General features: G+C 42.9%; 1 protein-coding gene across 12 annotated transcripts in view; it reads right to left on the reverse strand.

Moving 5' to 3' along the window:
* Positions 1-2,308: 2,308 nt before the first annotated feature.
* Positions 2,309-13,035, reverse strand: part of LOC124036015 (myocyte-specific enhancer factor 2C-like) — a 98,466-nt gene continuing 87,739 nt past the window's right edge. For 6 of the 12 annotated variants that reach the window (XM_046350048.1, XM_046350049.1, XM_046350053.1 and 3 more), the window contains exons 7-11: positions 8,341-8,516; positions 7,940-7,963; positions 6,949-7,078; positions 6,174-6,309; positions 2,309-5,939 (exon numbers count right to left, since the gene is read on the reverse strand). In XM_046350048.1, the coding sequence (XP_046206004.1) occupies positions 5,597-5,939; positions 6,174-6,309; positions 6,949-7,078; positions 7,940-7,963; positions 8,341-8,516 (809 nt within the window). In that variant the 3' untranslated portion in view covers positions 2,309-5,596. Of the gene's footprint in view, positions 5,940-6,169; positions 6,310-6,948; positions 7,079-7,939; positions 7,964-8,340; positions 8,517-13,035 lie in introns of those variants that run through there. The other 6 variants (XM_046350057.1, XM_046350058.1, XM_046350059.1 and 3 more) reach the window with 2 other exon arrangements.

Below are 13,035 nucleotides of genomic sequence, written 5' to 3' on the forward strand. Positions count from 1 at the left end.
GGTAACCTTACTAAGCTACAGTTGGAAGAAATAAAGCAAAAAATGCCATTGCCGTGTCTCAATGTGGTGTCATCCATATTATGCTATATTACAGGTAACTGCCAAAATAAGGGAAACAGTTGAGTAAATGAGGGATACAAAGTATATTGAAAGCAGGTGCTTCCACACAGGTGTGGAATATCCCATCATGCATGTATAAAAATGCCTGGCAAGCCATTATTTTGGCTACCATGGCTATGCCCCACAATCCACATGGCACAAGTTGTCACTGAGTGGTTTGACCGGCAGTCACCAGATTTCAATCCAATTGAAAACTTGGGGAAGATTCTGGAGCAGCGCATGAGACAGCGTTTTCCACCAACAACAAAACGTCAAATGACGGAATTTCTCCTGGAAGATTGGTGTCGCATCCCCTGATAGACTTCCAGACACTTGTAGAATCTGTGCCAAGGTACATTGAAGCTGTACTGGCTTGTTTTGGCCCAACGCCTTGTTAAGACACTTTATGTTGCTGTTTCCTTTATTTTCGCAGTGCAGTACAGTACCTTGCAAAAAGTACTCAACCCCATTGGTGTTTTTCCTATTTTGTTGCATTACAACCTGTAATTTAAACAGAGTTTTATTCAGATTTCATGTAATGGACATACACATAATAGTCCAAATTGGTGAAGTGGAAAAGAAAAATGGTAAAGTGGTGCGTGCATATGTATTCACCCCTTTTGCTATGAAGCCCCTTAATAAGAAATGGTGCAACCAATTACCTTCAGAAGTCACATAATTAGTTAGATTGCACACAGGTGGACTTTATTTAAGTGTCACATGATCTGTCACATGATCTCAGTATATATACAGCAGTTCTGAAAGGCCCCAGAGTCTGCAATACCACAAAGCAAGCAACACCACTAAGCAATCGACACAATGAAGACCAATGAGCTCTCCAAACAGGTCACGGACAAAGTTGTGGAAAAGTACAGATCAGGGTTGGGTTATACAAAAATATCCAAAACTTTGAACATCCCATGGAGCGCCATTAAATCCATTATACATTTTTTTGAAAGAGTATGGCACCACAACAAACCTGCAGAGAGAGGGCCGCCCACCAAAACTTACAGACGAGGCAAGGAGGGCATTATTCAGAGAGGTAACAAAGAGACCAAAGATAACCCTGAAGGAGCTGCAAAGCTCCACAGCGGAGATTGGAGTATCTGTCCATAGGGCGACTTTAAGCCGTACACTCCACAGAGCTGGGATTTACGGAAGAGTGGCCAGAAAAAAGCCATTGCTTTAAAGAAAAATATAAGCAAACATATTTGGTGTTCACCAAAAGGCATGTGGGAGACTCCCCAAACATATGGAAGAAGGTACTCTGGTCAGATGAGACTAAAATTGAGGTTTTGGCCATCAAGGAAAATTCTATGTCTGGTGCAAACCCAACACCTCTCATCACCCCGAGAACAACATCCCCACAGTGAAGTATGGTGGTGGCAGCATCATGCCGTGGGGATGTTTCTCATTGGCAGGGACTGGGAAACTGGTCAGAATTTAAGGAATGATGGATGACGCTAACTACAGGGAAAACCTGTTCTTGAGGAAAACCTGTTTCAGTCTTCCAGAAATTTGAGACTGGGACAGGGGTTCCCCTTCCAGCAGGACAATAACCCTAAGCATACTGCTGAAGCAACACTCAAGTGGTGGGGAAACATTTAAATGTCTTGGAATGGCCTAATCAAAGGACAGACCTCACTCCAATTTTGAATCTGTGGTATTTTTATATAAAAAAAAAAAAATTAACCTCTATTTAACCAGGCAAGTCAGTTAAGAACAAATTCTTATTTTCAATGACGGCCGAGGAACAGTGGGTCAACTGCCTGTTCAGGGGAAGAACGACAGATTTGTACCTTGTCAGCTCAGGGGTTTGAACTTGCAACCTTCCGGTTACTAGTCCAATGCTCTAACCACTAGGCTACCCTGCCGCCCCGTATGACTTAAATATTGCTGTACACCAGCGGGGTTTAATAGTTATGCACGCTCAAGTCACGTTAAAAGTCATTGAGCTCTTCAATAAGGCCATTCTACTGTCAATGTTTGTCTATGGAGATTGCATGGCGGTGTGCTTGATTTTATACACCCGTCTGCAAAAGTAGTTGCTGGAATAGCCAAATTCATTCATTTGTAGGGCTGTCCACACACTTTTGTATATATAGTGTATCCGTTTTTATATTGGGTCTACCGTGTTCAGTTATCAAGGTGAAGGGCATACATGGAGAGAAATTGACAAACACAATAAAGTCACACCAGAACATCAGGGTAACTAAGAAAGCCAGTCATTTTACTGAATTCTCTGCAAAATACAAATATCTTTTCCCCAGCAGAAGAAACTTTGATTTTAGGATCCAGACTTTTTCACTACATACAGCTGAATCAAGTCCAATGAGATACAGAGATGTGGCTTTAATTGAATAATATCTTATCTTCGAGTGGCAACAAAGGCCAGCTTATGCCGCTGAAAGCCGCTTTGGCTTTCCAAACACTAACTTCAGACCTCTCCAACGTTTAGATTTCTAGAAGCTACATAAGTTATTACAGACTGTTAATCATTTTTAGCTACTCATTTTTTCCCCCCACCTTTTTTAATGTATACAACTAAAATAAAGAAAACCGCAAACATGGTGGAGCAATCCAATAATCAAATATTATTATAATATTACCAAGTGAATAGTTGGTAATAGTTGGCAATGGTATACCACATGACTGTACAAGTGTATGTATAACACATTACTGTACAAGTGTATGGTCTCCCCTTTGCACTAGACGTAACCGATCAAACGGTAGCTGAGGTACTGGGGTGAGTCAATTAGAGGGACTAGTATAGAGGCTAATACAGAATAATGGCATTTTACAACTGATCAACAGGTGAAGAAATACAGATGCTTCAAATCCATAACCAAAATGAAATATGAAATAAATCAAGCATGCTCAATGTCTTTGCTTACACAATATTAATAAATGCCACCTACACCTCAAAAAACACACCACAGCTCAAATGAAGGGAGCTCTTGGTGTTGTGTTTTCTGTAATTCATTAGTGAGCAGGTGGCACAAAACAGCAAAGTAACTCAATCAGTTAAATTAACAAAAGTGGGATTTGGAAAAAATACTTTTCCATGATACTCAATGACTCAATGAATATACAAAAAATTACACTTTTGTTTTATGATTTTAGCCTGCAGTTCACAAGGAAATGCATTCTGATAACACGACACTATAGCTACTAAGTACTAGCTACTATACCTGCCATGTCTCAAGGAGGACATGTGATGGTATTCTCAACCTCTATCAACTATGAACAGTATGACCAAATCCAATTGAAATGGGAAACCAATTCTACATTTTGAGCAAATGCTTTTATTGATGTTTTTTTTCAATGCTTGCAATAACCATAAATGAATGTGAAAATAAAAGTTGAATAATATTACAACACAGAAATGCCACTGGCTTTGGTTTTCCACATATATGCTGCCTGAAATATCATGTGTTTTTTTTTAACCATTTGTATTGAATAAAAAAGAAAGAAAGAACACAGTAGGGGCTCTGCCCCTGTTTCTGACTACACAGACTGTATACAGCAACAACATAGTGAACTTGCATGAAATATGCACATAGAAATACCATAACACTTGAGTGACAACAGACTGAGGAGTGAGAGGCAGAGAGAAATGAGACTAGTTTCATGTAAAAAAAAAATATATATATATATATATATTTGTCTGAAATCAACTGTTGTACTTCTCCCAAACCAGCATTTTCCTACAACATCTTGTTTGAATGCTTCATGTTACACTGCTGAGGAGGTTGTGGAACACTGCGCTGGTGATTGGACTGAGTAGGGTCAAATATGACACAACTCCTTGTGATTAACAATAGACCACCGATATACTCAACAGCTTGATCATTTGACACAAATACAATTTGGAACTATCAAAATAAATATTGTAATCTGGATTTATGTGGTGTCCTGCACACAAGTTTGGGTCTCATTGTAATAATTGGCAAAGGATTTGCAGTGAAGAGATTAAATAAAATGTTCAAAATATACAGAATACGCATGTCATCTGCATGGGCAATAACCCCAAGTTCCAATCCCCACACAGTTTCCACAAATAAATTGTTTGTCAGCAAAGAGATCAATCTTTCTGAATTTACTCACAAACACAACTCGGTTCAACTGGTTCTCAAGGTTAGACTAAATACGCCTCTGAACAGCACTGTCCCAGGCGCAAATAACACAAAAAACAGACAATATGTGCAATTGCACATAGAAAACTCCACTAAGAAAAAAAAGAAAAAACATTATTATATATATTTATATATTAGAAAGCTATACACAAGCATGTTAATTCACAGATTTTTTTTTTTAAGATTCTTAATATTATCATTATTATATATAATTAGAAACACGTTTAAAAACGAAACCTCTAGAAAGAGAAAACAGTTCAGCTAAGCATGGGTTCTCAGTCTGTTTTCATGGCTTAGGGTTTTTTAATTTCTCATCAGACTATCCGTCTTATATTAGCAAAGCTATCAAAAAACACATTCTGGCTTATAGAAACTACAAAAAGCCACAAAATTGCTTTGCATTGTATACCTTTCATATGAAAATATAAGCAAGTCTATCGTACAACAGTTGTTTTTTTTTACTGAATATTTCATACAAGACCCAGGGTTTCTTGATTCAACTAACATGGCTCTTGGGTAAAAGGATGGTCCTATCAATGTGCTCCATGTTTGATGAGGAGCTTTATGTTTAGCATGGGTTCTCTCATCTTGGTTCCTCACATCTACCAATGGGCCTGTGGGGTATACCTGTACAATCCTTCAAATGTTGCATATTAGCTTTCATTTTGTATATGAATAATCTGTAATGTATAGCCACGTTTGACCCCTCCCCTTTGCCCCTGCCCCCTCTATTTACATAAATACGTTGAACCTGCAACATGACATCATCTATCGTAACATACATTTTGCAAGGGAGAACTACGGAGAAAGTTAGCAATGAAATTGACTCTGTACACATGTATTGACCAACTCAAGTGCTAGGCTGTTCGATCAGCAACATATGCTCTCAATTTTCCTCCAGTCACTGATTATCATTGAGGCAAGTACTTTTACAAAACAGAGTACCTGACTTTTTTGTTGTTTATTTGTTGATATGCATATATTTACACATACACACTCGTGTAAATATCTATGCATCATTTTTTTCCACGCGGCACAAATAATGCATAGCTCCCCAGCAAAAATATCCCTAACTCCAACCAACACCCATTTTATCTTGGATCACCAGGCCCATCCCCACTGCTTTATAGAACTTCAATATGTATAGCACACATACTCTGCAAAAAAGAAAAAAGAAAACATTACAGTTAAATTTAGAAAAGCGTGCCCCCCTTCCTCCAATGAAACAGAAAGATAGAGAAAAAGAGAGAGAGAGAGCACGTGGTCTGGGGGTGAGTGACGTGTCGCGTGTTGATATAGAGGGCGATGGTGTCGAGGCATCATTACGTCGCAGGGCTTGGGCAACGGCCAACGCTGGGCTATCATGTGGCCCACCCTTCAGACAGGCGCACACGTTTGACTGAGGGACTCTCGCGCTCGTCCATGGCGGGCCGAGACAGTCCCAGTGGAGAGTGGAACTCGTTCCTGTGCTCGTCCCGGTCGCTGCCCTCATGGGAGCTGCTGCAGCTGCTCAGGCTGTCGACAGGGGAGTGGCCCGAGTCCTGGCGGGACGACGGGTTATGTTGCTGATGGATGCCGTAGCACAACGGTGTGCTACTGGTGCGATCTCTAGGAGGAGAAACAGGTTCGGACTTGATGTGCAGGCTTTGAGCAGAAGGCAGGGAGAGATTTGAACTCTGACATAAGTGATTGCTATTGCAATTTCTGTAGGAAGGAAAGGAAACACAAGGGGTTACAGAGTAAAGAAACATGATCATGCACCCGCAGTTACACACAGGCACACACGTTTACTCCAAATCGCCCCATTCATATATCATATCTAGTCAAAAAATATCAATATGTATCAGTATTTTCACTATAGTTTCACCAACAAGCTTCATTTCAAGCTTCACTTCTCTTTGATTTGTCTACTGCTTGTTTGTATTTTCATATACTCACCCTAGCTGACTGAGGGCCGAATGCTGCATGTTCTGGAGGTGTTGTTGTTGCCAACCGCTCATGGAGCCCAGGTGGAGGGAGCTACCGCTGTTAAAGCCGGACAGGGAGGATAGGTCTGCACTGCTCAGCGAGTATTCTACACAGACATACACAGAGAGAAAATGCAACCAGTCAAAACCAGTTCAGGCCAGTTCAAACAGGTTTGTAAAGTACATTAGTTTTGTATTATGGCTACTGAAATGAATAGTATAACAGTCCATTTCTTTCTCCTTATACATTTTTTCCTGCTGGGCCAACACAGATGCCAATAAGTCACAAAGTGGGTGTGGGAGTGTTGCATTGAGGGATATATGTGTATGAACAGCACCACCTGCTGTTAGGTTTTGGAAATTAAATGTTTTTAACATCACATTACGATGAAGCCATGTTTCAGGGCCGGACAACTTATTGTTACCTGATTTTGCATTAAAATGCTATATTTATTTGATAATGAGCATGCTTGCAATAACTATCTTGTCTGTGAAGTCATGCAAATCTGTATGTGTGAGATATAGATCTTATCAAATCAATAAGAATCAAATAAATCCTCAAATAAAAATATAAATAGTGGGGCGAGTGTGTGCCATGTATAGTTCACTTCCAGACTCATTGATACCCTGAAAGTAGTAACAAGGACACACACACTGATGTAGAGTTTATATGTGACAATGACTATGTTTGTGTGTATGTGCATTGTGTGTTTGTGTAGAACATGTGTAAAAGCAGTGGTACTTACCAGTACCGTATGAAGTGGAGATGGCTGATGGGTAACCGCCCATGCCTTGTCCTGGTAGGGTGGGTGTTGCTACTGAAACCACAGGGGTGGCCAATGACTGTGCTGACTGGGAGTTGTTTATTCTCTGGTTCTATGAGGGGAAGAGAAAAAGAGAGAGACGGAAAAGCATGAGTGCCATCACAAATAAAGTCAGCACCAAAGAAAAAAAAGAGAATAAAAATAGACTTAGTTGTTTTGTTTTTTTGCTCCGCAGATGCTAGAAGAATGAACAAGATGCCAGCTTCTTGGAAATTAATCACTTGACACGCGGCACTGCTGAACCCTGCCAACCCTATCATTTACCACCCCTTCTGAGGTTCCGCTGTCTCTATAGTAACCCTGTTGGTCTCCACGGCAACAGAAACAGCGACGGCTGGGAGAGGCACTTTATTGTGGCAGGGTGGTGTAGAAATTATGGCGGTTTAATGCCATATAAAAGTGTTCCTTTTGTTGCCTTTCATTTCCTGGTTCTGAGAGAGGGGAAGCATGTATGCTAAGGTGCCATGCAACGCCCCTCAAGCAGACATAGAAGGAAAGAATGAGGGAGGGGGTTGAAATGAAGGGGATGAGAAAGAAAGATGATAGGATGCAATGACTCAGACATACCACTAGGTGTCACCCTAGGTCCTGGCAAAACACCCCCCTCATCCCAACATGTACAACGCATGCCGCAGATCATGGAGGTTGCCCCTTTGTGGACAACGAGGACTCTTTACTTCAATCCTAACCTTAAATTCGTAAAAAGTAATCACTGACATTTGAGCAGCTCTTGGGAGCAACACAATTACACCCATAGAACTATAGGGCACTGGTTCAGTTAGGGTTGATGTACTTCTATTGTTAAAGCATAATGACTGGTCTCCCGTCTATCTAACTGAGGATGGTGGATGACATCTGTGTTTGGAGATTGTTATTATTTTTGGTTGCTAGTTTGAGTGACGGGCCAACTTACCAATAGCAGATTGACATCCTCAGACTGACGGCATTAGAGGGGAGGGCGATACATTCAAATGAGTTTCATTGGATGGAGGTAGCAGGCGGGTGTGGTTCTAAGGATGGAACTGCTAGTAGTGAGGCTACTAAAAAGAAGCTAATTTAAAAAAGGAAATGAATTATTTCTGCTGTACTCCACTAACAGCCTATCCATCTTATTAAAATCATAACTTATGACAGCACATATATCGGACAGCCTCAGCCACTTAAAACAAACACTCAAGAAGACAATAGAACATATAGAAAGAAAATCAACTGAAGGGAGATATGTAAACAAAAAGATGAAGGACAAACAGGGGTGAGGGGGGATGGGATCAGTACTGGAACTGGGCCTGGGAGTAAAGTGAATGAGCAACTCACCATGGAGGGCATGTTGTTCTTGGCTCCAGGGGGGATGAGCACGCGCAGGTCCGGCTTGCGGTTGTTCATGCCCAGGTTCATGGGTGGGGGAGACTTGGCCTGCATGCTCTTGTTCATGCTACCCGGAGAGGCCAGCAGACCGGGCGAGTTACGGTGGTGGTTCCCGTAGCCGTTGCCTAATGAGAAGAGAGGGGGATGAGAGAGAGAGAGAGAGGGAGCCATCAGTTATACTGTTCAAAAGACCGTCATTACTGTCTGATTGTCCTCAGACAACAGTAGCATGTTAAAGCATGTTTGCCGTATTTGGCGCTGCTAAAGACGGCGCCGTAGAGGATGGCTGACGTATTACATGCCCGTAACCAATTGGGTTCATTTTTTTTGCTTCGTTTGTAACTTATTTTAAAACTTATTTTGTACATAATGTTGAGCTACCATCTCTTATGACCAAAAATAACTTCTGGACATCAGAACTGGGATTTCTCACCACAAACTGGAAGAAGATTTTTCCTTTAATGAGTTAACGAGGCCCAGATCCCCGTCATTTCCGTGAAGAAAAGACAGAGGAAAAGAGGGTGCAGATCGGGCTGCCTTTTGAGAGTCCGTAGGCAGGCGAGTAAACTCCCACTGACATCAATTCTACTTGCTAACATGTAATCATTGGAAAATACAAATCGATGACCTACGATTACGATTATCCTACCAACAGGACTGTAATATCTTATGTTTCACCGAGTCGTGGCTGAACGACGACATGGATGATATAGAGCTGGCAGAACAGAGGGGTAGGGGTGTGTATCTTTTTTTGTCAATAACAACTGGTGAGCAATGTCTAATATTAAAGAAGTCTCGAAGTATTGTCCCTTATGATAAGCTGTAGACCAAATTATCTAACAAGAGAGTTCTCATCTATATTATTTGCAGCCGTCTATTTACCACCACAGACCGATGCTGGCACTAAGACCGCACTGAACCAACTCTATAAGGCCATAAGCAAACAAGAAAATGCTCACCCAGAAGCAGCGCTTCTAGTGGCCGGGGACTTAAATGCAGACAAACTTAAATCAGTTTTACCACATTTTTACCAGCATGTCACATGTGCAACCAGATGGAAAAAAACTCTAGACCATCTTTACTCCACAAACAGAGATGCATACAAAGCTCTCCTCCGCTCTCTCCATTTGGTAAATCTGACCATAATTCTATCCTCCTGATTCCTGCTTACAAGCAAAAACTAAAGCAGGAAGTACCAGTGACTCGCTCATTAAGGAAGTGGTCAGATGAAGTGGTCAGGACTGTTTTGCTAGCACAGACTAGAATATGTTCTGGGATTCATCCAATGGCACTGAGGAGTATACCACCTCAGTCATCGGCATCATCAATAAGTGCATTGACGACGTCGTCCCCACAGTGACCCTATGTACATATCCCAACCAGATGCCATGGATTACAGGCAACATCCGCATCGAGCTAAAGGCTAGAGCTGCCGCTTTCAAGGAGCGGGACACCAATCCAGATGCATATAAGAAATCCCGCTATGCACTCAGACGAACCATCAAATAAGCAAGCGTCAATACAGGATTAAGATTGAATCCTATTACACCGGCTGATACTCGTCGGATGTGCCAGTGCTTGAAAACTATTACAGACTACAAAGGGTAACCCAGATGCGAGCTGCCCAGTGATGCGAGCCTACCAGATGAACTAAATGCCTTTTATGCTCGCTTCGAGGCAAGCAACGCTGAAGCATTCACGAGAGCACCAGCTGTTCTGGATGACTGTGTGATAACGCTCTCGTTAGAGAATGTGAGCAAGACCTTTAAACAGGTCAACATTCACAAGGCCGCGGGGCCAGATGGATTACCAGGACGTGTACTCAAAGCATGCACGGACCAACTGGCAAGTGTCTTCATTGACATTTTACCCTCTCCCTGACTGACTCTGTAATGTCTACATGTTTCAAGCAGACAACCACTGTCCCTGGCCAAAGGAAGCGAAGATAACCTGCCTAAATTCGCATACCGCCCCAACAGATCCACAGATGAAGCAATCTCAATCGCACTCCACACAGCCCTTTCCCACCTGGACAAAATAAACACCTATGTGAAAATAATGTTCATTGACTAGAGCTCAGCGTTCAACACCATAGTGCCCATGACCCTGGGACTACACACCTCTCTCTGCAACTGGATCCTGGACTTCCTGACGGGCCGCCCCCAGGTGGTAAGGGTAGGCAACAACACATCTGCCATGCTGATCCTCAACATTGGGGCCCCTCAGGGGTGGGTAATTAGTCCCCTCCAGTACTCCCTGTTCACCCACGACTGCGTGGCCAAACACGACTCCAACACCATCATTAAGTTTGTTGACAACACAACAGTGGTAGGCCTGATCACTGACAACGATGAGACAGCCTATAGGGAGGAGGTAAGAGAACTGGCAGTGTAGTGCCAGGCAAACAACCTCTCCCTCAATGTGAGCAAGACAAAGGAGCTGATCGTGCACTACAGGAAAAGGCAGAACAGGCCCCCATTATCATCAACGGGGCTGTAGTGGAGCGGGTTGAGAGTTTCAAGTTCCTTGGTGTCCACATCACCAACGATGGTCCAAATACACCAAGACAGTCGTGAAGAGGGCACAACAAAACCTTTTCCTGCTCAGGAGACTGAAGAGATTTGGTATGGGTCCCCAGATCCTCAAAAAGTTCTACAGCTGCACCATCGAGAGCATCCTGACCAGTTGCATCACCACACTACAGAGGCGCTACAGAGGGTAGTGTGTACGGCCCAGTACACCACTGGGGCCAAACTTCCTGCAATCCAGGACCTATCTAATAGGCGGTGTCAGAGGGAAGCCCATAAAATTGAGAGAGCTTCCAGTTACCTTAATCATAGACTGTTTTCTCTGCTACTGCACGCCAAGTAGTACCAGACCTCCAAGTCTAGGACCAAAAGTCTCCTTAACAGCTTCTACCCCCAAGCCATAAGACTGCTGAATTATTAATGAAATGGCCACCGGACTATATACATTGACCCCCCCCTCCATTTGTTTTGTACACTGCTGCTAGTCATTGTTTATTATCTATGCATAGTCACTTCATCCCTACCTAAATGTACAAATGATCTCTAACCTGTACCCCCGCACTGACTCGGTACCAGTACCCCCTGTATAAAGCCTCGTTATTGTTATGTTATTGTGTTACTATGTTATCGTTCGCTAAAAGTCTGTGTTTCAGGCATAAGGAAGTGGATGGCTACAAACGTTCTACTTTTAAACTCGGACAAAACAAAGATGCTTGTCCCAAGAAACAAAAAGATATTCTGTTGAATCTGACAATTAATCTTAATGGTTGTACAGTCGTCTCAAATAAAACTGTGAAGGACCTTGGCGTTACTCTGGACCCTGATCTCTCTTTTGACGAACATATCAAGACTGTTTCAAGGACAGCTTTTTTCCATCTACGTAACATTGCAAAAATCAGAAACTTTCTGACCAAAAATGATGCAGAAAAATGAATCCATGCTTTTGTTACTTCTAGGTTAGACTACTGCAATGGTTTACTTTCCGGCTACCCGGATAAAGCACTAAATAAACTTCAGTTAGTTCTAAATACGGCTGCTAGAATCCTGACGAGAACCAAAACATTTGATCATATCACTCCAGTGCTCGCCTACCTACAAGGCAAGGGCTGATTTCAAGGTTTAACTGCTAACCTACAAAGCATAATATGGGCTTTCTCCTACCTATCTCTCTGATTTGGTCCTGCCGTACATACCTACACGTATGCTACGGTCATAAGACACAGGCCTCCTAATTGTCCCTAGAATTTCTAAGCAAACAGCTGGAGGCAGGGCTTTCTCCTATAGAGCTCAATTTTTATGGAATGGTCTGCCTATCCATGTGAGAGACGCAGACTCGGTCTCAACCTTTAAGTCTTTACTAAAGACTCATCTCTTCAGTGGATCATATGATTGAGTGTAGTCTGGAGTGTGAAGGTGAATGAAAAGGCTCTGGAGCAACGAACCGCCCTTGCTGTCTCTGCCTGTCCGGTTCCCCTCTTACCACTGGGAGACTCTGCCTCTAACCCTATTACAGGGGCTGAGTCACTGGCTTACTGGTGCTCTTTCATGCCGTCCCTAGGAGGGGTGCGTCACTTGAGTGGGTTGAGTCACTGATGTGATCTTCCTGTCTGGGTTGGCGCCCCCCCCCCCTTGGGTTGTGCCGTGGCGGAGATCTTTGTGGGCTATACTCGGCCTTGTCTCAGGATGGTAAATTGGTGGTTAAAGATATCCCTCTAGTGGTGTGGGGACTGTGCTTTGGCAAAGTGGGTGGGGTTATATCCTTCCTGTTTGGCCCGGTCCCGGGGTATCATCGGATGGGGCCACAGTGTCTCCTGACCCTTCCTGTCTAAGCCTCCAGTATTTATGCTGCAGTAGTTTATGTGTCGGGGGCTAGGGTCAGTTTGTTATATCTGGAGTACTTCTGTCTTATCCGGTGTCCTGTGTGAATTTAAGTATGCTCTCTCTAATTCTCTCTTTCTCTCTCTCGGAGGACCTGAGCGCTAGGACCATGCCTCAGGACTACCTGGCATGAGGACACCTTGCTGTCCCCAGTCAACCTGGCCGTGCTGCTGCTCCAGTTTCAACTGTTCTGCCTTATTATTATTATTGGACCATGCTGGTCATTTATGAACATTTG

Source organism: Oncorhynchus gorbuscha, linkage group LG05 (genome assembly GCF_021184085.1).
Source record: "Oncorhynchus gorbuscha isolate QuinsamMale2020 ecotype Even-year linkage group LG05, OgorEven_v1.0, whole genome shotgun sequence".
Lineage (NCBI taxonomy): Eukaryota > Metazoa > Chordata > Actinopteri > Salmoniformes > Salmonidae > Oncorhynchus > Oncorhynchus gorbuscha.